We start from the raw sequence: 26,825 nt of genomic DNA on the forward strand, positions 1-26,825 counted from the left end.
ACATTCTTTCCTTCTGAAGGTTTTACAATACATCGTTATCATTAACCAGTCTTTTACTATTAAAATTAAATGTCCAATTGACACAAACAGTTCTGAGACCCTTCTTCCACCACTGATTAAGACTGGGGTGGCAGATATTGGGGATAATATTCATTTAGCCTTCTGAGCTTTCTGGGCAGACGTGGTGACTTTGCCAGCTCCAGCTGCCTCCTTGTCCACTGCTTTGATGACACCCACAGCAATCATCTGTCTCATGTCACGAACAGCAAAACGGCCCAGAGGAGGATAGTCAGAGAAGCTCTCAACACACATACGTTTGCCAGGAACCATATCAACAATGGCAGCATCCCCAGATTTCAAGAACTTAGGACCATCTTCCAGCTTTTTTCCAGAATGACGATCTTTTCCTTCAGCTCAGCAAACTTGCAAGCACTGTGAGCTGTGTGACAATGCCCAGGTGCATATCCAGCACTGATCTGGCCAGGATGGTTCAGGATAAGCCCCTGAGCTGTGAAGCCAGCTGCTTCCATGGGTGGGTCATTTTTGCTGTCACCAGCCACACTGTCACCACAAACATCTTTGACAGATACGTTCTTGACATTGAAGCCCACACTGTCCCCAGGAAGAGCCTCACTCAAAGCTTCATGGTGCATTTCAACAGACTTTACTTCAGCTGTAACATTGACCGGAGCAAAGGTGACCACCATGCCAGGCTTAAGAACACCAGTCTCCACTCAACCCACTGGGACAGTACCAATACCACCAATTTTGTAGACGTCCTGGAGAGGCAGACGCAAGGGCTTATCAGTTGGACGAGTTGGTGGCAGGATGCAATCCAGAGCCTCAAGCGGTGTGGTTCCACTGGCATTCCCGTCTTTAGGGGTGACTTTCCATCCCTTGAACCAAGGCATGTTAGCACTTGGCTCCAGCATGTTGTCACCATTCCAACCAGAAATTGGCACAAATGCTACTGTGTTGGGGTTGTAGCCAATTTTCTTAATGTAGGTGCTGACTTCCTTAACGATTTCCTCGTATCTCTTCTGGCTGTAGGGTGGTTCAGTGGAATCCATTTTGTTAACACCAACAATTAGTGGTTTTACACCCAGTGTGTAAGCCAGAAGGGCATGCTCACAGGTCTGCCCATTCTTGGAGATACCTGCTTCCAATTCACCAACACCAGCAGCAACAATCAGGACAGCACAGTCAGCCTGACATGTGCCTGTCATCACGTTTTTGATAAAGTCTCTGTGTCCTGGGGCATCAATGATGGTCACATAATACTTGCTGGTCTCGAATTTCCACAGGGAGATATCAATGGTGATACCACGTTCTCATTCAGCTTTCAGTTTATCCAAGACCCAGGCATACTTGAAGGAGCCTTTTCCCATCTCAGAAGCCTCCTTCTCAAATTTTTTGGTAGTTCTTTTGTCAATCCCACCACATTTGTAGATCAGATGGCCAGTACTGGTTGATGTGCCCAAATCTACGTGTCCAATGACGACAATGTTGTTGTGAGTCTTTTCCTTCCCCATTTTGGTTTAGGTTTAGCGGTGGTTTTCACACCTGTGTTCTGATGGCAAACCCATTGCAAAAAAGCAGTTTGTTTACTATATTTAAGAGTTTCTCATGGTTTATCTCTCTACCTGATTTCATATTGTTTTATTTTTTCCTCTTTTCCCTTATGATCCTCTGTTTCTTAAATTCCACATATGAGTGAGATCATATAATTGTCTTTTCTGCTTGACTTCTTTCACTTAGCATAACATCCTCTCATCCTTAGCATAACATCCTCACCCGCGTTGTTGCAAATGGAAAGAGCAAGATTTCATTTTTTTTGATAGCTGAGTAATAGCCCATTGTGTGTGGATATATATAGATATGATATATATCATATTTATATCATATTGATATATCAATATATGTCACATTTTCTTTATTCGTCAATGGACAACCTCACTCTTTCTATAGTTTGGCTATGGTGGACACTGCTGCTAAGAACATTGGGGTGCAGGTGCCTACTTGGTTTTTTGGGGGGCTTTTTGTTTTTTAAAGATTTTATTCATTTACGCATGAGAAACACAGAGAGAGAGAGAGATAGAGAGAGAGAGAGAGGCAGAGATACAGGCAGAGGGAGAAGCAGGCTCCATGCAGGGAGCCCAATGTGGGACTCGATCCCAGGACTCCAGGATCACGCCCTGGGCCAAAGGCAGGTGCAAAACTGCTGAGCCACCCAGGGATCCCCAGCAGGTGCCTATTTGGATCACTACATTTGTATCTTTGGGGTAAATACCCAGTAGCGCAACTGCTGGCTCATAGGGTAACCCTATTTTCAAACTTGAGGACCTCCATACTGTTTTCCAGAGTGGCGGCACCAGCTTGCATTCCCACCAACAGTGGACAAGGTGTCTTTCTCTGCATCCTCACCGACATCTATTGCTTCCTGACTTGTTAATTTTAACCATTCTGTATCTCATTGTGGTTTTGATTTGTATTTCCCTGATGCAGAGTGATGTTGAGCACGTTCATGTGTCTGTTGGCCATTTGTACGTCTACTTTGGGGAAATGTCTATGTTTTCTGCCCATTTCTTGATTGGATTATTTGCTCTTTGGATATTGAGTTTGATAAGTTCTTTATAGATGTTGGATACTAGCCCTTTATCTGATATGTCATTTGCAAATATCTTCTCCCATTCTTCAGGTTGCCTTTTAGTTTTGTTGACTGTTTCCTTTGCTGTGTAGAAACTTTTTATTTTGATGAAGTCTCAGTCGTTTATTTTTGCTTTTGTTTCTCTTGCCTTTGGAGACATGTCTAGCAAGAAGTTGCTGTGGCCGAGGTCAAAGACTTTGCTGCCTGTGTTCTCCTCTAGGATTTTGATGGATTCCTGTTTCAGATTTAGGTCATTCATCCATTTTGAGTCTATCTTTGTGTATGGGATGAGTAATTGGTCCAGTTTCTTTCTTCTGCATGTGGCTGTTCAATTTTCCCAACACCATTTCCTGAAGAGACTATCTTATTCCCTATTGAATATTCTTTCCTTCCTTGTTGAACATGAGTTGACCATAGAGTTGAGGGTCTACTTCTGGGTTCTCTATTCTGTTCTATTGATCTGTATGTCTATTTTTGTGCCAGTACCATACTGTCTTGATGATTACAGCGCTGTAGTAGAGTTTGAAGACCCGAATTGTGATGCCATCAGTTTTGGTTTTCTTTTCAACATTCCTTTGTCTATTTGGGGTCTTTTCTGGTTCCAAACAAATTTTAGGATTATTTGTTCAACTCTGTGAAATAAGTTGATGCTATTCTGATAAGTATTGCATTGAATATTTAGATTTTTCTAGGTAGCATAGACATTTTAGCAGTATTTCTTCTTCCAATCAATGAGCATGGAATGCTTTTCCATTTCTTTGTGTCTTACTCAATTTCTTTCACACATGTTCTAGAGTTTTCTGAGTACAGATCCTATGGTTCGGTTTATTCCTATGTATCTTATGCTTTGGGGTGCAATTGTAAATGGGATGGACTCCTTAATTTCTCTTTCTTCTGTCTTGTCAGTATATAGAAATGCAACTTATTTCTGTGCACTGATTTTATATCCTGCCACTTTGCTGAATTCCTGTATGAGTTTAAGCAATTTTCGGGTGGAGTCTTTTGGGCTTTCCATAAAGAGATTACATGACCTGAGTCATCTGCAAAGAGTGAGAGTTTGACTACTTCTTTGCCAATTCAGATCCCTTTTTTCTCTTTTTGTTGTCTGTTGCTGAGGCTAGGATTTCTAGTACTATGTTGAATAGTGGTGGTGATACTGGACATCCTTGCTGTGTTCCTGACCATAGGGGGACAGCTCTCAGTTCTTTCCCATTGAGATTGCTATTTGCTATGGGCTTCTTATAGATGGCTTTATGATATTGAGGTATGTTCCCTCTATTCCTACACTGTCAAGAGTTTTAATCAAGAAAGGATGCTGTAGTATTCTTTTTTAAATGTTTGGTAGATTTCTCCTAGGAAGCCATCCAGCCCTGGACTTTTGTTTGCTGGGAGATTTTTGATGACTGCTTCAATTTCCTTGCTGGTTATGGGTCTATTCAGGTTTTCTATTTATTCCTGTTTCAGTTTTGGTTATTTTGTAGGTTTCTAGGAATGCACCCATTTCTTCCAGATTGCTTAATTTGTTGGCATACAGTTGCTCATGATATGTTCTTATAATTCCTTTGGTGTTGTGATTGCTCCTCTTTCATGATTTTATTTATTTAAATCCTTTCTCTCTTCTTTTTGATAAGTCTGGTCAGAGGGTTATCAATCTTATTAATTCTTTCAAAGAACCAGCTCTTGGTTTCATTGATTTGTTCTTTTGGTTTCTATTTCATTGATTTCTGTTCTAATCTTTATTATCTTTTCTTCTGCTGGGTTTAGGCTTTATCTGCTATTCTTTTTTCCAGCTCCTTTAGGTGTAAGGTTAGGTTATGCATTTGAGACCTTTCTTGTTTCTTGAGAAAGGCTTGTTTTGATATACACTTCCCTCTTAGGACCGCCTTTGCTGCATTCCAAAGGTTTTGAACAGTTGTGCTTTCATTTTCATCTGTTTCCATGATTTTAAACAATTCTTCTTAAATTTCCTGGTTGACCCATTCATTCTTTAGTAGGATGCTCTTCAGCCGCCATGCATTCGAGTTCTTTTCAAATTTCCTCTTGTGATTGAGTTCCAGTTTCAAAGTATTGTGGTCCAAAACAAAAAAACAACAAAAAACAAACAAACAAACAAAAAACAAAGTATTGTGGTCCAAAAATATGCAGGGAATAATCCCAATCTTTTAGTACCTTTTAAGACCTGATTTGTAACCCAGTATGTGAACTATTCTGGAGAAGGTTCTATGTGCATTCAAGAAAAATGTGTATTCTGTTGCTTTAGGATGGAATGTTCTGAATATACCTGTGAAGTCCTTCTGATCCAGTGTGTCATTCAAAGCCCTTGTTTCCTTGTTGATCTGCTTACATGATCTGTCCATTGTAGTGAGTGGGTGTTAAAGTCCCCTTCTATTTCTATATTATTATCCATGTGTTTCTTTAATGTTATTAATTGGCTTGTATAATTGGCTGCTCCCATGTTAGGGGCATAAATATCTACAACTGTTAGATTTTATTTATGAATAGACCTTTTAATTATGATATAGAGTCCTTCCTCAACTCTTATTACTGTCTTTGGTTTAAAGTCTACTTTGTCTGATAGAAGGATTGCCACCCCAGCTTTCTTTTGATGTCTATTAGCATGATAAATGGTTTTCCACCCCCTCACTTTAAATCTAGCATCTGTATGGGTCTAAGATGAGTATCTTGCTGACAGCATATTGATGGGTCTTGCTTTTTTATCCAATCTGATACCCTGTGTCTTTCAATTGGGGCATTCAGCCCATTTACATTCAGAGTAACTATTGAAAGATATGAATTTAGTGCCATTGTATTACTTGTAATGTCACTGTTTCTGTATATTGTCTCTGTTCCTTTCTGGCCATGTTACTTTTGGGTTCTCTCGTTGCCTAAAGGATTCCTTTTAATATTTCTTGTAGGGCTGGTTTGGTGATCACAAATTATTTTAGTTTCCTTTTATCTCTCCTTCTATTTTGAATTACATCCTTGCTGGAGAAAGTATTCTTGGCTGCATATTTTTCTCATTTAGCACCTGAATATATCATGCCAGTTATTTCTGGCCTGTCAGGTCCCTGTGGAGAGGTCTGCTGACAGTCTAATGTTCCTACCCCTGTAGGTTACAGACATCTTGTCTAGAGGTGCTTTCAGCAAATTTTCTCTTTATCTCTGAGATTTGCAAGTTTCACTATTTTATGTTGGTGTGTTGACCTATTTTTATTGATTTTGAAGAGGGTTCTCTGTGCTTCCTGGTCTTGGATGTCTGTTTCCTTCCCCAGATTAGAGAAGTTCTCTGCTATAATTTGCTCCAATATACTTTCTGCCCCCCCTCTCTATCTCCTTCCTTTTCTTCTGGGATCCCAATTATTCTAATATAGTTTCGCTTTATCAACTTTTAAAAATCTTTTTAAAATTTCATTTTATAGTTACATTCTATCCTTTCATTGTATTTAATTTTATTTTTCTATGTATATAAGCTATTTTTTCTTTACAATTCAGGGATGCAGTTTCTTCTAACAGACCAAAATACATCCAGAATCTAGTGTATGGCTCTGTTCTCTTCATCTGTCTGATCATATTTGCTTTTTTTCTTTTTTTACTTCTTTTTTTTGTGTGTTTCTTTCTGTTTCATTTAAGTCTTTTTTAAGTTTCATCTTTACAGTTACATTCTATCCTTTCGATGTATTTGATTTTATTTCTGTATGTATGTTTTTCTTTCTTTACAATTTTGAGATGTAGTTTTTCTAATAAACTGACCAAAATACACTCAGGATATAGTATATTGTTCTATTCTGTTCACCTGTCTGTTATATTCCTTCTTTGTCTTTTAATTTTCATTTTTTACAGTTACATTCTATCCTTTCATTGTATTTAATTTTTTTACATATGAAAGCTTTTCTTTTCTACAATTTTGGGATCTAGTTTTCTAATAGGCCAACCAAAATATATACAAGATCCAGTGTATTGCTCTATTCTGTTCACCTGTCTAATTATATTCTCTTTTTTTTTTTAATATTCTCCTTTTTTTGTTCTTGGTTTGGAATTTCTTCTGATTTGCTTAGTGTACATTTCTCCGGGGTCACGTTGCCGTTTTAGCATTTTGTCCTCTCATTCATCTATTCTTCTCTGGAGAGAATGACAAGATGGAAAAACTCACCTCAAAAAAAGATAATAAGAGTCAGTACTGACTGTCAAGGACCTAATCCTAATATAAATAAGATGTCAGAACTGGAGTTCAGAATAATGATTATAAAGATACTAGTTGGGCTTGAAAAAAACATAGAAGACACAAGAGAATCCCTTTCTAGGGGAATAAAATAACTAAAATCTAATTGATTCAAAATCAAAAAGGCTATTAATGAGATGTGATCATAAATGGAAGCTCTAAGTACTAGGATCAATGAGACAGAAGAATTAGTGATATGGAAGATAAAATGATGGAGAATACAGAAGCTGAGAAAGAGATAAACAACTACTGGATCATGAGGGGAGAATTTGAGAGGTAAGTGATACCATATTGCCTTCATTTTTGAAAGATATGTCGCTGGATACAGAATTGTAGATTTACTATAGTTTTTCTTTAAGTATTTAAAAAAGATGTTGTTCGACTGTTTTATTCCTTGCATTTTTTCTTATGAAAAATGTGCTGACATCCTTACCTTTTTTTATATTTAATATGTCTTACTTCACTGACTGTTCTTAAGATTTTCCTTTTATCACAAATTTTGAGCCACTTGATTATAATGTGTCTTATTACAGCTTCCTCTCAGTTTCTTATACTGGGATTCAATAAAATTCTTCCTATCTCATTTGATCATTTTCATCAGATTTGGAAAACTTTTGGCCATTATTTCTTCAAATATTTTTCTACTTACTCCCAACTTCCCTCATTTAGACATATGCTTTATTTTCCTATATGAATTATAAGTGAACAACTGATATATAACCATTTTGAAATCCCTATTGAATTAACGGATCTGGTATTAAGCACTAATGGCTGCCACCATAAAAAGAGAGGCACCAAATATTAAGTGCCTCCCGATGAAATACTATAGACTTGTAAAAGGGATCAAACCTGAACCTGTCCAAGTTTTAGATCCAATTATTAATGTACAGTTGACTCTTGAACAACATGGGTTTTAACCACATAGATCGACTTATGTACAGATTTCTTTTGACAAATACAGTACTGTAAATGCATTTTCTCTTCCTTATGATTTTCTTAATAACATTCTCTTTCCTCTAGAGCTTACTTTAAGAATAAAGTATATAATACATAAAGCCTATAACATACAAAATACATATTAATCAACTGTTTGTGTTATCAGCAAGGCTTCCAGTCAACATTACTTATAAGTAGTCAAGTTTGGAGGGAATAAAAAATTATATGTGGATTTTCAATTGCATGGGGGTTTAATGCCCCTAACCACTGCACTGTTTGAAGATCAATAGTATTATAAATAAAAAAGGCAAAGGAAGACATAAAGCTACATCATGGGGATTCAAAGAGCAAAATCTAGAGCACAGAACCTTCCGCATGTTCAATGACCTGAATTCTTAACAAATTTCTTAGAAATAAAACCAGGAATATACATGGGAAATCTGTAGATAAAAATGAAAACAGATGAAACTACAAAGGACAGTTAGGAGAAATTAACGTAGTTAAGATAATTATTCCTGCTTTAGACCAGTGCAAGGGAGTTATAATTAGGGCAGGGCACATAAAAGGCTTCTAGAATGGTTAGAAAAGTTCTAATTTGACTTGACGGTAGTTTAAAAATGTTAAATAACAGTTCATTAATTAGTACCTACTAATACTGGTCAATACAAAAGCATATAAAACATTTGTTTTATGCAGTTTTCTATATCTGTGCTATATATTAAAATAAACTGTTTTCACAAAAAGAGGTAGATGATTGCAAGTCCCCTACTTTGTAATGCTAATAAAGTTTGATCAAATGTTGAAAATGGTTTTTGGGAGAGTGAAAAGGGAGGGATTACTTACTATGAGGCCAAACACAAAAAGCTTGGGGAGCAAAATGTTAAAATATGGGACAATCTCAAGAATTAATCAATGTACCATATATGAAAAAGTGCCATATTTTGGTATTACTATGGTTTATATCATTTCTGATCTTTGTGGAAGGAGAATACCCCAGACACATTTTGGTGGAGAAAAACACTCCATGTTCTGGCTCATGAATATCAGAAGTGAGACTATAAAGTAATAAAACAATTATATTGAACTACCATTCTAAATATATATCCAAATGAGTGTTATTCTATGAATGTAAGTCACATGAGGAGACTATACATTATTCTAATCATGTTGCCATTGCTCAAAACATTTTGAAACTCCTCTTTCTAAATTGTCTTTAGAGATAATTTAGTTGGCAAGAAAATCAATCTAATTATTGTCTCACCATATTTTGATCAAGATTTGTATTACCCAAGATCTAATTACCCATCTTGTTTACAAGACTTTGGTCATTTCCAAAAATTAAATCCAATCTTGAAAGATGAATATTTGCCACCAATGAAGATCTTCAAAAGAATGCACCACAGTCTGTGAAGGCATTTGAGAGGAGTTCCAAAAATGTTTTGGGCAATGGCAGTGTCATTGCAATAACTATTTAGTGTACTAAATTGATGTAGAACAAAATAACTAATTTTTATAATAAATTATGGCATATTTTAAAAGTAAGTCTTATTACCTTATGATTGTTTTTAAAAATATTTACTTGGGCATTACCTTAAAGAGAGAAACTTTGTATTGTGTTCATTTTTCGAGGATGAGACAGAGAAAAAGTATTATTTAGGAAAAGGTTTTCACATGCACAATAATCAAGGAAGGGCACTGTTTATTCTCTGAAACTTATATTACATGTACAAACCTACTATTTGAGAGTTAAAAAAAAATCATGATCTTAGCAAACACTTACCAATGTCATTAACAAAGATGAAGAATAATAAGAAGATAAATACATTGGATTTCCAAACATCAACACAAAACAAAGGAGAACTGAAACCTGCAAATTGAAGAAAGGAAACATCTGTTTTATTGTTATTAGAAATATAGTATAATGCATACTTAGTTAACAGTCACAGTCATTTCTAATACAAACTTTATATGTATAAATAAGATTAATAATGGTCAAATGATAATAGAATTTCAACACACTAATATGTTCTAAGTATTTTCAACACCATAAAATATATACAGAATTTATCTTTTTCTCTACCTAAAACTTGATATAAAGAAAATAGAAAAGATACATTTTTGATTAAAAAATGGAGTGATATAATAAGAAAGACTTAGTCATAAGTCTTTTCTAATCTTTTCATAATTTTCTAATTTTATTTTTACAATGTCATATTAATCCAAAGTGCTAAAAGGCTGTTTCAAAAGTAATGACAATAATTATAAGTAAAACATTAAAAAAAATTTTAAGTTTCACAGAACATAAAACATCTGAATATTACAAACATATAACAATATAATCATTCCTGGATAATATCAACATCATATATATTAATGAAATACTACTTGCAAAGAGGTATCCCACAAAACAGTTCTGTTTTATAAATTTTGAGATTTTAATATTTGACTTATAAATATTTAAAATGTTACCATGTTCATATAAATGATCTTCTGAAATTTGTTTGGCTCAATGTACCCCACAACATACATGGGAAATAATGAAGCTATCTGAAATAAAAATAATTAAAAAGCAAACATGAAAAAAGTGAAAAACAAATGCTTCAGTACTCATAAGAAAAGTAAACATTAAGAGTAGAGTTTATTTCCAAAAATTATAGTCAAAATAATCAGAACCAACCTTATCATTAAGAACTAGAATACTTGGAAAAAATATTTCAAAACCTGCATGAAAGCCACAGATTACAAACAAATCTAAAAAGAATTAGGAAGGTAAAAACATAGAAGAGATGAAAATCTACAGTGATGAATAAGATATTTTAGGTTGCTTTTATCCCAGAGACATCTACCAATTCCAATAGCAGATTCTAATAGAGGCAATTGAGAGATTTCGATTGACCCAGTACTTAGGGCACATCAAGAATGAGATCTCTCTGCTAAGTCCCCGAGCTTTGGTTTTGGCTATATAATATGAGAGAAACAGAAATCAAGGAGCCCTCAGGAAGACTGAAGCCCACCTTTGAATTAGCTCATTCTCTCATTGCAGAAGGGTGACTCAAGATTGCTAGCGCCTTTATCTGTCTACTGGAAGCACAGCAAAGGAAATGATTGACAGATTAAACAGGCAATCTGTAGAATGGCAGAAAATATTTGCAGAATATGTATCTGATAAGAGGTTAATATCCCAAGTATGTAAAGAACTCATAATACTCTAGGAAAAGACAAGTAACTTTATTAAAAAATAGGCAAAGGACTTGCACAGGTATTTATCCAAAGAAGATATGCAAATAGCTAATAGATACACAAAAAATATTCAATGTCACTAATTATCAGTGAAATACAAATTAAAACCACAATGATATGCTATTTCACATCCATTAGGATGATTATTATCAAAAAACAGGCAACAAGTATTAAGGGAACCCTTTCACACAGTTCTGTATGCAAAATTGTACAGCCACTATGGAAAACAGTATGAAGGTTTCTCAAAAAATTAAAAATAGAACTATCATATAATCCAGCAATCACATTTCTAGGCATTTATTTTTTAAGAAATGAAAAGAGAATCTTGAAGAGATATTAGCACTCTTATGTTTACTGTGGCACTATTTATATATCCAAGATGTAGAAATAACCTAAATGATGGTCAATATATAAATGGATTAAAAACTGAGTCAAATACCTACAATGGTATATCATTAGCCTTTAAAAAGGGGGAAATCCTGTAATATGGAAAATATGAATGAGGCATTCGGCTAAATGAAATTAGTTAGTCATAGGACAAAAACCACATGATTCGATTTACATGAGGTATTTAGAATAGTCAAACTCATAGAAGCAAAGAATAGAATAGTGATAGCCAGGGGCTGGGTGGAGGGGAGGAAATGGGAAGTTGCTAATTATTGCATATAAAATTTCAGTTATGCAGTATCAACAAACTCTAGAAGTCTGCTGCACAACACTGTGCCTATAGATAACAATACTGTACTCTATCTGCACTTACAAATCTATGAAGGAGGGGATGTCTCATGTTAAGTGTTCTTACCACACACATACACATTTTAAGGCACATTACATAAAAATAAAAAGAATATTTAACAATTGTGCACATCATAATACTGCCTCAAAATATTTAAAGAATTTACAGAACTAAAAGTAGACATAGACTAATCAACTGTTAAAGTGAAAGATTTTAGCACATTCTTCCTCTAGTAACTGAAATAAATGAAGAAAAGTAGTAGATATCTAAAAGTGTAAATATCACAATTAATAGACTTTGCCTAATTAACACATGTAGAGCTATATATATAACAAATATAAAATATTCAATCTTTTAAAATGCATCAAGAATAGAAAATATCTTATAACAAATCTAATGAAACATTTGTAAGAGCTCTAAAAATCTATATAACATTGATGGAACAAGAACTAAATAAATGGATATATATATTATGTTCTGTGATCAGAAAACACAAAATTTTTTAAATGTGAAAAGAATTTTTTTACTGAAATGAAACTTTTCTTCAAAATGAAAAGGAAAGGAATATGTATGGAACCACCCGAGATTTCATCTAAACTTGGGAGGTGGGGAAGAAACTAGTCTAGAACACAGGTTTCAAGATGCATTAGGAGAAAAAAAATGCAATTGCTTTCTGCTTGTCTCCTGCTGAGTCCAGCTCATTTAGTAGAATAGTTGCAGTTGTTAAACGGAAGCTCATAAATTCACCTTGTGAGGAAAATTAATCTTGATGCTAATTATGAAAAATGTGTCATATAGGTACTCATATAGGAAAGCAATTAGATAACAGGGTATACCCAATTATAGTTTCATAAATGTACAGAAATATTCTTCAAATGCACACTTATTAATGCTGCATGAAAGCTGAAGGCCTTTTTGCAAGGAAGTAAGATAATATAGCCAAGTGTGTAATCTTCAATAGAGAAGAGTTCAAAGGCCTCAGAGATTCAACAAAAAATAAACTGGAAAATACAAGAGCTTTGCAATTGGACAGACTTGATTTCAATTTAATCTCTGAGCCTTTGTGTCTTTATCTGTAATAACCATCTGACTGGACTCATTGAGGATTAAGTGAAATAAACTCTAACACTGAAGTCTAGCATATGTTAGTCTTTCTTTCTTTCCTCTCATAGACCAATATTGTTAGAATATCCAAGTCTAGACCACCTTTCTTATGTATTACAAATAAGCTTTGGCTAAGAGAAACACTTAAAGGGTGAAAATTCTGCTCAGTTGCTGAAATGTTATTTGAATTGCTGATTGAAAGGAGAGCCCCTTCATTTAGATACATGCAACAGAGTCAACATTCTGCTGTGAAATTATAGAAAAATGACTTCTCTTTCTGCCTCCAGATGAAAGTTTCATCATGATCCTGCAGATATTGGCCTCAAGATGAGTAGGTCTGAGGGTGAGTCAAGATTTGTTTCCAGGAAACAAAAGAGTTTTAAATCAGTTCAAGTCCTCGGGACAATTTTGTTCCTGAAATCAGAGATGAGTGCATTGTGCACTGAAAACATAAAATTGAAATTGAACATAAAACTCTTCTGTAAGCTAACCTTTGATTCCCTATTAGTTATTTTATACACATAGAATTTAACATAGATGGATCTTGAAGGGATTATGCTAAGTGAGGTAAGTCAGACAGAGAAAGACAAATACTATGATATCACATGTGGAATCTAAAAAAGCCTAACTTGTAGAAACGAAGAGTAGAATGGTGGTTACGAGGGACTGACAGGTGGGGGAATAAGAAAGATACTGGACAGAGGGTCCAATTCACAACTAGAGATCTACTTAAATTCTAGAGGTCTAACACACAGCATAGTGATTATAGTCAATGCTGTTATTATAGACTTCAAAGTTCTCAGAGGCTAAATGTTAAATGCTCTCACCACATAAAAGAAATAGCAATTATGTGACCTAATAGATATGTGTAACACTGAGGCATTAATCATACTGAAATACAATAGTGTATTAAATCAATACCATTGTACACCTTAAACTTACAAAATGTTACTTGTCAATTATATCTCATCAATGAAAGGAAAAAGAAAACTAAAAGTCCAGAACATCTTTCGAATGGAGAGAAAATCAATAAGGAATATCAAAATTACCCAAACAGCTACTTAAACAGTCTCATCAGCACCAGGGGATTAATAAATGTGCTTGCAGGGAAGTGATGCACATTAGAAATCTATGCTGGCAGGCGTAAATAAGGGAAACCACAGACTTTGTTTACCAACCTGGAAAGGCCAACTATAAGGAAGTAGAGCATAGAAAACACTTTAAAATGCAGCGCCAATTAAGTTGAGGTTATAATTTCATTTTTGTTGATCATCAGCACAAGCCTTCTTGGCACAATTTCTCGCTACCAACATAGAACGTTATTATCATTAGTATGGTTAGTTAGGTGGAAAGGAGTTCTAATGTAAAATTTGGGTATCATGAAATTTTATCAAAATTGACCTTTTACCCTCTACTTCCCCAGCTCAGCCTCTTGCCATTAGTTACTTAGTTGTTTGGGGAAACAGAAAATGGCCTCAAATTCATTCAAGTGATGTCATGCATGATTGAAGCTCTTGAGAAATGGTGTCCAGAAAGATTCTGCTCTTTGAACAAAAGAAGCTACATTAGAAGCAGATGCCCCTTACCATGAAGAGAAGGAGATTGGCCCTTACCATGTTGTGTAGCTTGGCATCCAAAATGATTCCTAAGATAAAAGGAAAATCTACGGGCAAATTTATAGAGATCATCTTAAATACAAACAAGAAAAGTTGTGAATTAAAGTAATAGTTTGAAAAAGTCTTTTGCATGTTGATTGTTAAGATCTGCCTAACTAAACCAATAGAATGTAGAATTACATAATTTTCTTTGAAAAAATCATACATGTATGTTAACTTTATAATTATCCCACATTTTGAAAATCTATTAGGGCAGAAACATAATGACATCATACAACTTCTATAAAAACAACCAAGTCGTCTTGCATTCAACTTAAATTAGTTTAAAATCATCTTACCTGTGTAAAAAGTATAAACTGAGCAAACTGCCAGGGAAGCATAAAAGCAACATTGGAAAGACAGAGTGCAATAAAATGCCTTCTATTATTGTTGGAGGTCCTTAATAGAGAGAATTAATACCAATAAGTTTTTACTGTAAAAGTAGCCTATCACTAAACAGAAAAGCTAATTGAAAAATGTTGAAATCTAAAGACCCCTTACTTTTGGTGTAAGATAACACAATACAGTTAAAATTTAAAAGGCCATTAAAGAACTGAAAATATCTGGGTCATAATAATGCTTAGCATAAAACAATCTCAATTACATCTTTAAATATTGCATCGTTTGTCAGTAAATAAAATATATTAAGCATAAATGTCTATTTTCCTTTCACATATGCATATTATTAGAAATTTGATACTCCAGCAACGTGGTCCGAAAATAGAGTGTGAACTAACCCTGCCCATCTCAAGATACTTAGCCTCTACAGCAGCAGCAGTTTTACATACCACCACCTTTGTGTCTCAAAAAGCAATGAAGAAAGTGTTAAGTGTTGGTGAAATATTAAGTCAATTACCATGAGAACATTTTAAAGAAAAAGATTAAAACAATGACTGAAAAAGAACGCTAGAATGCAGTTATAAACTGCTGCATACTGAGGTTTAAACTATCCAGTCTACAATTAAAAGATGTATTGGTAACCCAACAGCTTTTACCACACAGTTTCAGTATCTCTTAGAATATGAAAAAAGAAATGTAAACACTTAGTGTAAATAATAAAACTGTAGCTGTTCTTTTTTATAAAAGTTGTACTGGATTTTGATAAATCCTTATATTATGGTAGATAAATTTTCAAAAGAAAAATTTTAAATGTTCATATTGTTTAGTGATATCACAAAATATACTAAGTTCTCAGTTGTTTTATATTTACCAAACAACAGTGCCTTTTGGCTAAGTTGTGGAGTATACAGCATACTCGTACTCAAGGTTACAGTCCTAAATTTTGTAGTTAACGCATTTCATTCCATGAAACTCCTGACTGGTCAGATTAAAATCACTTCCAAAAAATTGGAAAATAAAGCATCTTGCTAGGAATTTAGATTACCTAAAAGCTGTAGTCTAGACTCTTAAGTGGAAAGCAGTTGTTTACACAGTAATTTTATTTTTTCAACTGGATACTCTATTTTTAAAGTAACTAAAAATAAAGGGAAAACTAAATTTGATAATTATAACTTAATAAGGTGGAGTATATTTTAAGAGACTTAACTTAAATCTATTTATATTTGTTTTATAAAGAAAAATTACCTGAGAATCAAAGTTAAAATGCACATCTGAAGTACAAGAAACGGATATGAAAAACTTTCCCGGAGAGGTGGTGTCCACATTACACGGGTAGCCTGAAGTCAATAAAATGCTCACTTCACTTTATGTTCCATCGCAATAAATATTATTAATCTAAAAATCATGAGTATGCTGGTTTTAATAATTTTAATACTAGGCTCATTAATTTCCAAATGCCTGGGATAGCTTCTCAGTGTTTGGAGCTCTCTTAATGGGCATAGGCATTAGGTAGAGAGCCATTATATAGCAAGTTCAGGAGCAAGTGATAAATATATCATGCCAAACATAAGAAAATCTAAAGGACAAACAAGGTAGCAGGTATAGAAGTGGTGAAGATTTTGGAACTGACAAACCAGATCCACATTCCAGCTCTGAAGTGATGACCCTGGCATCCCAGGGCTTTGGCATGTATGTATGTCCACAAAAAAACCTAACCAAATGTCAGCTAGGGCATTCACAAACACCAAGAGAGTTTATACATAACAAGTTGTCGCTACAAGTAATTAAGATTGTCTCTGAATTTGTGAAACACACCTTTAAAAGAGTCAACTGTAAATTTCTAAAAACACCTGGAAATATTTGGAATCAATAATGTGATACATAAATGGAAGCACTGACATTTTTGTATAGATTTTTAAACTATTTCTAAGATGTGAGTATAAAAGTTTCACATCAAGAATTCTAAAATTCTAGAAAGAATTGAAACTCTCATAAACTATTACCTCTCTTCCAAAAAAACCAAAACTGAACTTTAGGAGATGAATTATGGTATGTATAAGAAAGTCAATCTAGCATACTCAAAAAAAGTTTTGGCTATACATAAATAGATTGGTAAACAACAGTACATTTAAGTTTATATATTTATGTATAATTTTCATGACTCCTTTGTCTGATTTTCTAAAATTCACCAATTGTTCTTTCCTAGTAGTAATGGATAAAAACTTCAACCCTGTGTAACTGGTGCCACAACATATTACATATTTTGTAATAAGCTAGCAGTCATATTATCTCACTTTTCACTGCCACCTCTCAGCATGGAACAGAATCTGGCACAGGCTACACACGCAGTATATTGCTGAATGAGTCTATCATATTCTAAATAAGTTTCTATGAGCTCTTTGTAGGTGGACTATATCCCATTGGACTGAGTTAGTAAATTTCTACTTTGAGTTCAGCATTTTGTGCAATTTAAAAGGCAACATGATGAAAGAGAAGCAAGGTGTTTGAGCCAGACAGATGGAGAATGGGAAGCCCAGTTTCCCTAGGTACTAAATGTGGAATCTTGCATAAGTAACTTAACCACTCTAAATTTCAATTTCTTATCTTCTGCTGTGAGGATAATAACCACCTTCCAAAAACGTGTGGTAGAAGTAAATGAGATAATGTCTATATAAAGAGTCTGAACTCAACAAGTACAGTATTTCCTCTTTCAACAAAATAGAGAATTTGCTATTTCTACAAAATATAGGGACCCTAAAAATCAGACAAGATATTTCACATCATAAATTCTAATTATGTAAAAATGTGGATTAACATGATTAAAATATGAACTTACAACACAAGGTTCTTTAAATTATTGCGAGGTCCTAAGTAACATGTAATTATATATTGTTTTGATGAATATATTTCCTTGTTCCTATATAGCCCCTTCTATTTCTTAAAAATTATTTTCTAGAAAACAAACCTCTCCATGGTTGAAAAAGTAGCATAATACTGTAATTAGACCTCCAAGTTGAGTCCCACTGTTAAAAAAAGAGTATACATTCATAATTCATAAAAATATAGTGAGCTTTTCACAAATTATCTTAGAATTTAGTCATATTTAAAATGCGATAGTACTAAACCACATAGAATAATGCAAAAAATTTCCAAAGTATGCGTGTAGTTAATGTACAAGCATATAGGGTATCAATGTAAATTAATTTGAATTTTATAATTTGTTGTATTTAAAGTACTTTCTAAATAAAATACATAATAACTGAACGTAAAAATTTGTATTTGAATGTACAAGCATATAGGGTATCAATATAAATTAATTTGAATTTTATAATTTGTTGTATTTAAAGTACTTTCTAAATAAAATACATAATAACTGAACGTAAAAATTTTTAACAGGCAGGCCGCACTTCAAAGTCTATATTGTATTGTTTGAATTTTCTGGAAGCCAGTTTTTTTTTTAATTGGATTTCAGTGACTGAGAGACAAAGACAAGAGCCCAGCAGTTTCACTTACAGACTTTGACGTGTCTGAACTATTGTAATCATTCTTTGGTTGAGTCCCAAAGAAACAACAATGCAGAATACAAAACTCAGATCCTGAATGGTTGATAATCACCAAAGATTAAGTACTATTTCTTAAAGTTGCCTTGTTTTTTTTTATGTTGTCATCACTGTAGCCACAGCTTCACACTTAGAAGACAATAAATATCACATGAATGATTGAATAACAGAAGGAATGAGCTCAAAACAACAAGGAAAGCTAATGGGAAGTGATTTACCATTAACAGATTTTCACTGAGGGAAATTCAAAGGATGCATTTGAAAAGAAAGAAATTGCACAGAGGAAGGTGTGAGAAGCAGAACAACTGCAGCCTACAGAAAGTTAGGATCATGTGGACATAAATCTAAGCAAGATCTGGTAACATAAGCAGCAATTATAGTGCCGTCCTGCTGTGGAGGGGTAGTGGACGCACTAACCTATGATAATAATTATAATATGTGAGGGGCTGTTTTGAAGCAAAGTTCCTAAAATTCCTTGTATTAATCAGAAGAAGAAGAAAGATCTCAATTTTGGACTTGATAAAGTCAGATATGCATGTCAACATTTTATCATTAACCACCAGAAGAATATAAATGGAATAGCTAACTTCTAAGCTAGCATCAACAGGGGAGAGTAGCCAGGCTAAGAAATAAAATTTATCCCCAATTCCTATTTCTTTTGTTTCTCATATGCCATCGTTTCCAGTCTCCTCACAGTGTTGGTGACACTTTTATAGGCAACATTTATTGTATCTGCATATCCTTCTCAAAGTCTGGAGCCTAAGAATGTATTTGATATTCCAGAACTGTGTAACCAATTTAGAGAAGACTATCACCTTTTGGGGGGTGGGGGGACTCTCCCAATGAAAAGTATCAATTTAAAAGACATTCTTAGTCTGTATAACATTTTTCATATTTAAAAACAGCATAATATGAGCTAATGTCAAACACAGAACATTTTAAAGCCTGCCAACATAATCTAAAAGTAATCCTTTTCCTTCAAAATACTGAGGAGTTTATGTTCTCGTAGAAGCCATACATTAAAAAGTACATAAAATGGTCTTGTTTCTAGAACAATTATAAAGTGAACATACCCGTAACCACTATATATCATTGAAATAGAAAATTGATCACATCCTGAGTCCCCACTTGACACCCCTTCAGACAGCCACTATTGTGATTTTTGTTATTATTAACAGAACCACATCTCTACACAAATCAATACTACAATTTAATCTATTTTTAAACTTTATACAAATGAAAGTTGTATCTTTAAGTTTGTGCTTGCCTACATTCATTCAACACTATTATTTGTAAGATTTGTCCATGTTGATGTGTGTAGCTATAGCTCATTTATTCTCAATATTGCATATATTCCAGTGCATTAATGAGCTGTAATGTGTATACTTCTCTGTTGATAGACATTTGAGTTGTTTTCTGTTTGCAGCTATTGCAAACTACTGCTATATTCTTGTACGTACATCTTGGCATACACGGGCAAACTTTCTGAAGCATATATACATACATGTCTATATACATTAGTGTAATTGGCACGCAATGTTCCATTAGTTTCAGGTATACAACATAATCATTCAACACCTCTACACATGATGCTATGATTACAAGTGTAGCTGCCGTGTGTCACCACACAATGCTATTACAATGCCATTTGCTGTATTCCCTGTACTGTAGGGAATTACACAGCTATATTCCCTGTGCTGTGCCTTTCCTCCCTGTGACTTACTCATTTTCATAACTGGAAGCCTGTTATCGCTCATTCCCCTCCCCCTATTTTGCCCATCCCCACTCCTCTCCCAAGTGGCAACCACCAAGTTTGTTTTCTATATTTATAAGTATATATACTTTAAAAAGGAATTGCAGAGTTAGAAGATATGTACACCTTCAACTCTACTAAATTATGTATTTTTTCCAAAATTGTAGTACTAGTGTATATGCCCATCTGCCATGGATAAAAGTTCCTTTTGCCAATGCAGTAGATGTGAAATAGTATGACATTGTGGTTTAAATTTGTATTTTTCTGATGGTGGTCAACTTTACATATATATATATATATATATATATATATATATATATATATATATAGGTAATTTGGAATTCTTCTGATATATGTCTGATCATGAATATTTTATACAGTTTTCTATTGGACTATCTTCTTAGTCTTTGTCTACCCTCTAGAATATATACTCCAAGAGCACAGAGATTATTTGCATTCCTGGCACCTAGAGTAGTGCTTTTGGTCATAGTAGGCATTTAATAAATTTATTAAATCATCAAATTAATTATTCTAATGTCTGGAAACTATGTCGGGTATATGTATTGCAATATCTTTCCCCAGTTTGTGGCTTATCTTTTCATTGTATAATGAATCATTGTACATTGTACATTGTATAATATCCTGAGGAACTTAAATGCTTCCCACCAAATTAGTTTTCTTCTTAATGGTAAAACCTTTCTTAAGTTTTCTTAAGATTAAAAAAACATTCTCTCTCTTTTTTTTTTTTTAAAGACTTCATTTATTTATTCATAGAGACACACACAGAGAGAGAGGCAGAGACACAGGCAGAGGAGAAGCAGGCTCCACGCAGAGCCGGACATGGGACTCGATCCCGGGTCTCAGGATCACGCCCCAGGCTGTAGGCGGCGCCAAACCGCTGCGCCACTGGGGCTGCCCAACATTTTCTTATCTTGATTTACTGATATATTCTTCTACATAACATTCTATAATTAATAATTTTATAATTTTGTCTTTCATTTTATATTTTATAATTTTTTCTTTCATATTTGAATTTTTAATCTTACTAGACTTTAATTTTCATACAGTTTCAACTTCTTTTTGTTCTGTATCATCTTCCGATTATTCCAGCACCGTTTAATGAGAAGCTGGCCCTTATCTACTGATGTACAATATTCACTCTATCCCACATCAAGTGTCTTTAAATGGACAAGTGTTTCTGAGGCCTGCCTTAGTCCACTGATCTGCTTGCCTATCCCTATGCCACAATCGCATTGCCTTGTTTGCATCAGTTTTATATTAGAGAAACAATTACTAAAGTAAATCCTCCTATCTTGCTCAAGAATGTCTCTACTATTTTAAGCACTTTGCATTTCTGAACAATTTTAAAGTCAGCTTACCAAAGCAAACAAAATGGGCAATGTATTGAATCTATAAATCAATTGGAATAACCCTCAATTTTCTATTATTGCCTTCCAACCCATGATTACTTATATTTATTTAGATCTTTCATTTATTTAGATCTCCATTTATTTACACCTTTCTAAAAATCTATCAATAAAGTTCTGTAATTGTCCCAAAGAAGTCATATATATTTCTTATCAGATATTTGTTAAGTAAGAACTTTATGCTTTCAATGCTTTTTTTAAAAGGCATCCTTTTAAATTTTCAATTAAAACATCAAAGTACAGATTTACAATGTCTGAATATAAATTTTTGTATTCAGTAACATTATAAATTTTCTTATTATATTAATTTTTACCCATAGATTCTTTTGGATTTTCTACATAAAAGTATATGATCTGCTTATACAGACACTTCTTTTTTTTTTTTTTTTTTAAGTTTTCCAATCCTTATACTTACTACTAATTTTTCTTAACTTGCTGGCTGGATATGATACCTGGTACAATGTTGCAAATGTTACAATATTTTATTGGTACTATGCTACTATTTTGATGCTGAAAACTTCCTAAAACAAGAACTGTATATATATTAATCTCTATATAGACATAAACCCTATGAAACCTCAATACTTATTGAAAGATTAAATCTGGATTTTTAACTTTAAATGTGCAGTTCAAGAATAACATTATAAAGAAAGCTGGTGGTCAGGAATATATTCTGCTGTAAGAAACAAAAACTTAACAAAAGTGGCTTAAATAACATGGGTTTTTATTATAGTATTCAACAAGAAAACGCAAGATAAGTGTCTGTTGGCATTGGTTCACTAGCAAAAGGACCTTAGGGTAGATTTATGCTAGGTTTACAGCCTTTCCCTCATGGTCATTAGATGACTACAGCAGTTCTTGGTATCACAGTTAAGTTTAAAAGCAGAAGACAGAGAAGGGGCAAATGAAATCTATCCTTTTGTGAGAAAAATAAATGCTTTTCTAGGTGTAAACAAGACTGATTTCACCATATTTTTCACTGAAGAAAAAAAAAAACCTAGCTCATATGGCTATCCTAAGAAACGATGGAGAATGAAAAGCAAAATACACAACTATCATAATCAACTTCAACCTATCACCTGAGATTGTACACACTACTATCCCAAACCAAATTGTGGTACTATTAACAAGAAAGATAGGCTATCAAATATAAGTGTCTGCCATAGTGATACACATTTTCTTTTACTGCTTTCTTAATTTCACAAATACAGACTTAAAATTAGAAATAACCTGCCACTAATACCAACCAAAGATTCCTCTAATGTTATAGTAATTTTACATACGGTCTAAAAGTATTCTCATTAAAAACTTTGCTAAGAAATTTTAATTCACTTTTTAAAATCTCCACAAGGATAAAAAAGAGACCTTTAAGATATTTTTAGTGACAACTCTAGTTTCTGGTTGCACAATATTAGCTAAGTTTCTGGAAAAATAAATTTATAAAATTTCCTACTATTAATCAATTAACCTCATAATTATCCTTTTCCTTTAATCAGAAATGTCAGCCAGTTCTTATAAGCCTACTTAAAGATCTTACCTCAGGTATGCACCGTATATGAAGAACAATCCCATCATTATTCCATTTAAAATAAAAATCACAGCAACATAAAAGCAAGCAGGGTCTCCCAATCCTTTAAAAAGACACAGATTGTTGAGTATTAAATTAATAAATGACTATAAAGCAAGTGGGCATAATTATCTCATAATTTGTAATCAAGGGTTCATGGACCTGATGAAAACATTTGCTGTTCAGATTAAGTATTTTCCCTTTACATGATGTATTGTTAGATTTATATTTTATACTTTTAATTACATTCATACTTTCCCCTAATGAAGTATTATTATACTGTAATGACTGGTTGGTGTTTCACTTTGTTTAGGTGATGCTACTATTGTTCAGTATCTAGAACTCTCTGTGGAGTCACTTCATGCATTACAGAAGAAAACCCACTGCATTATTTTTCTACTTTCCTAGGTTCTAGGATGAGTAAGATATGGCCCCTGACCTCAAGGAGCACCTTAGTCTATATGAGATGACCTAGTTATTTGATCCATTACTATGTATAGCCAAAACCTTAATTCTTAATATATCTCATGTATAAACAAGCTTTGTATGTGTGTGTGTGTGTGTTATGTATAAACATACATATAGTCTATTAGGTGCTATATAATCATCTCACAGAATTCTCAGAACAGATGTATGAGATTAGTAAGAAAATACTTTTATTAATGAGAAAACAAAACACAGAAAACTTAAATAAATTGCCAGAAGTTATTTAGCCATAACAGATGCAGCCAAGATCTGAAGGCTGGCTTTTCTGATTCCTACTACTTCTCTGACCATTCCTTTTCAGTCTGTTTTAATAACTTTTGCTCCATTACACACCCTTGCTTACATTCCTAGCATCATTTCACACCATTTTTCCCTTTCTTTCTCTGCACCCAGAAGTCTAGTCTTCTTTTAATTTTCTCTCACCTTGGGATTTCTGATTATTCTGGTCCCTATTCTTGAAACACTTCTTCTCCCTTACTCTCAATCTTAGCAACCTCATTTTCTTATTTGTAATATCTATTGCAGTTTACACCCTACTTATGTGTAAACTCTATGAGGGTGAGGTCCATGTCATCTTGATCCCAAGAGCAAACACTAACTTATCATTTAGTGGCAACTTAATAAATATCATATATGCACATATACATCAGGCAATTTTTTACATCCCTCAGAAAAAGTGATACCTTCTAAGCTGAGTCATTCCAAAGTCTCTCCTTTTATGAAGCATTTTCTTGATTCTTTTGCACAAAAAAAAATCTAAGTACCTCTCAAATATCCTCTATCAATGCTATCTTAGATGTTAAAAAGCTCAGCTATGGGCATAAGTAAATATGGAAGGGAAATACAGAAATACACAGTAAATTGTCTAAGAATTAAATGTTATACAAACAAGTCTATAAAAATATATTTACAAAGTACAGTAAGTAGTCATGTTGTACAGAATATGAAGAAATAAAAAACAAATGTGTAAATATTATGCAAGTAGATATATTAACTTTGAGTAAAGCTTTTAGACTGTAAAAGTGTTAAACAGCAGATATCTTTTTTTTTAAGATTTATTTATTTATTCGTGAGAGACACAGAGAGAAAGAGAGAAAGAGGCAGAGACAGAGGCAGAGGGAGAAGCAGGCTCCACACAGGGAGTCTGATGTGGGACTTGATCCTGGGTCTCCAGGATCACGCCCTGGGCTGAAGGTGGTACTAAACCACTGAGCCACCCGGGCTGCCCTAAACTGCAAGTATCTTAAATAAAAGTGACAATTACAGATCCTGGAAAACAGAAGATTCCAAAAGGGGTTCTTTGGCAAAGATGCCAACGTAGAAGATGTATGGAGAGTTCTATTAGAACTGTTCATGAGCTGTGAGAATATGAAAAAAAAAAATAGTGTTTCTAAAACAACCTATTAATTGCATATTTGATTTTTAAATATGTATGTATAACTACATTTTTACATGAATTATTACATGTAGATATTTGATTACTGACTCTACATTACCCAGATTTATATATTCAAACTACCCCAAAACATTTTTTAAACCTTTTTATTCTGAAAGAGAAGAATGACTTATACTCAGGATTGCTTTAAATTGAGGCATCTTAATACTCAAATTCCAAACTGATACTCATAAGTACATGGCCTTCTCAGAAAATTACTTTTAAGGATATGTACTCTTTTAATCAGTTCTAGAGTGTTTTTAAAAACAAATCAACTACAGTAGTCTATAGTTCTTAAAATGAGTTCACAACACTAAAACATTTATGTAAACATTAATGACAACATAGCAGCATTTTAGAAAGAAACATGCCTTCACAACTTTGAACTTCATTTAAAGGTTCTACTCTGGTGACATTCCAGCAGGTCTTAGTTTCCAGTCCAAATAAATTCATTATTCCCACAAATATGCGATACCAGAAGGCTATAATCACCTACAAAGATAAAAATGGAAAGAGATGATGGAGGAAAATATCTTATCATCGTAATAATAATTTTTCCAAAACACAATTTTATGATGGTTTCCTTTGGCATTATAAACTTTGACAAGTTTATTTAAATCAAATGACTCGGAAAACAGTCATTTTAAAATATAAACTTTGACAAGTTTATTTAAATCAAATGACTTGGAAAACAGTCATTTTAAAATTATATACACACGTACAATAAACTAAAGTCGTATATTACTAATTAATGCACATCGATAAAAATTTGTTATGATCAACATTTCTATAATATATTCTTGTAATCAATTCTACAACATAAATAGCAGTAGCTATAAAATAAGTTAGTACCGTATAATTAAAATATGACAGTGATTAACAGCAAAATACAATGATTTACAGGAATATTTCATAACATTTCAGTTATTGAATTTATTTGATTCATGATCTAAAAAATATTAAACCAACTGCATATGGAACAATAGCTCTTGTGTCCATTAAAACTTTGACCAAGTAGGTTTAATTAACCAATTCTTCCCATTCTGTAATCCACTTTGTGAAGTTTAAAGACAAAGGAAAAGAACAACCATAGAAAACTACAAACAAAATGCTCATGCCTGGGAGATTTTTTAAGAATAATTTATAGATTTGGGAAAAAGTAATGCAAAATCATTGGAAGAAGAATAAAAAAGTAAAGAATTCAAGTGAAAGTGAAAACCACCCAGAGCTAACTATTTTAAAAATTTTGGTGATTGTCCCTCTAGTCTCCCTCTTGGTATATAAAAACACATAGCTAGATTCAGTATTATATAATATTATATAAGATGTCAATGTAATACACATCCTAAACATCTTTCCATATACAAAAAGTGTAGATTTATTATTTTATCATTTACTTTTATAAAGCTGACCTTAGACAAGAAATTGTAATATATATTCTTGTGTATTTATCATCCATGTACAAAAACTTACCACAAGAAATGTATGTGCTAAATCTAAATCTAGAATTATACTCTTTTCTGGAAGATAGACAGCTTGATATAATAGGACAGTACTGCTTTAAAGTACTGATGTTAAAGTCAGAATTAAACTCAAATTCTGACTCTGCAAGTTATGATTTTAATAGCCTGAAATAAATCCTTCACCCTCAGAATCTTGGACACCTCATCTCTAAAATGATGTTAATAATAACCATCTTGCAGGAGTGACAGGGGATTAGA

General features: G+C 33.4%; 1 protein-coding gene across 1 annotated transcript in view; it reads right to left on the reverse strand.

Moving 5' to 3' along the window:
* DPY19L2 (dpy-19 like 2) overlaps positions 1–26,825 on the reverse strand; it is a 94,770-nt gene that overhangs the window by 50,295 nt on the left and 17,650 nt on the right. Inside the window, exons 5-11 of the mRNA XM_072764720.1 lie at positions 25,476–25,596; positions 23,154–23,247; positions 17,842–17,899; positions 16,122–16,213; positions 14,837–14,936; positions 10,272–10,349; positions 9,583–9,669 (exon numbers count right to left, since the gene is read on the reverse strand). Coding sequence (XP_072620821.1) covers positions 9,583–9,669; positions 10,272–10,349; positions 14,837–14,936; positions 16,122–16,213; positions 17,842–17,899; positions 23,154–23,247; positions 25,476–25,596 — 630 coding nt within the window. The remainder of the gene's footprint in view (positions 1–9,582; positions 9,670–10,271; positions 10,350–14,836; positions 14,937–16,121; positions 16,214–17,841; positions 17,900–23,153; positions 23,248–25,475; positions 25,597–26,825) is intronic.

The sequence above is a fragment of the Vulpes vulpes genome, chromosome 7 (genome assembly GCF_048418805.1).
Source record: "Vulpes vulpes isolate BD-2025 chromosome 7, VulVul3, whole genome shotgun sequence".
Classification (NCBI taxonomy): Eukaryota; Metazoa; Chordata; class Mammalia; order Carnivora; family Canidae; genus Vulpes; species Vulpes vulpes.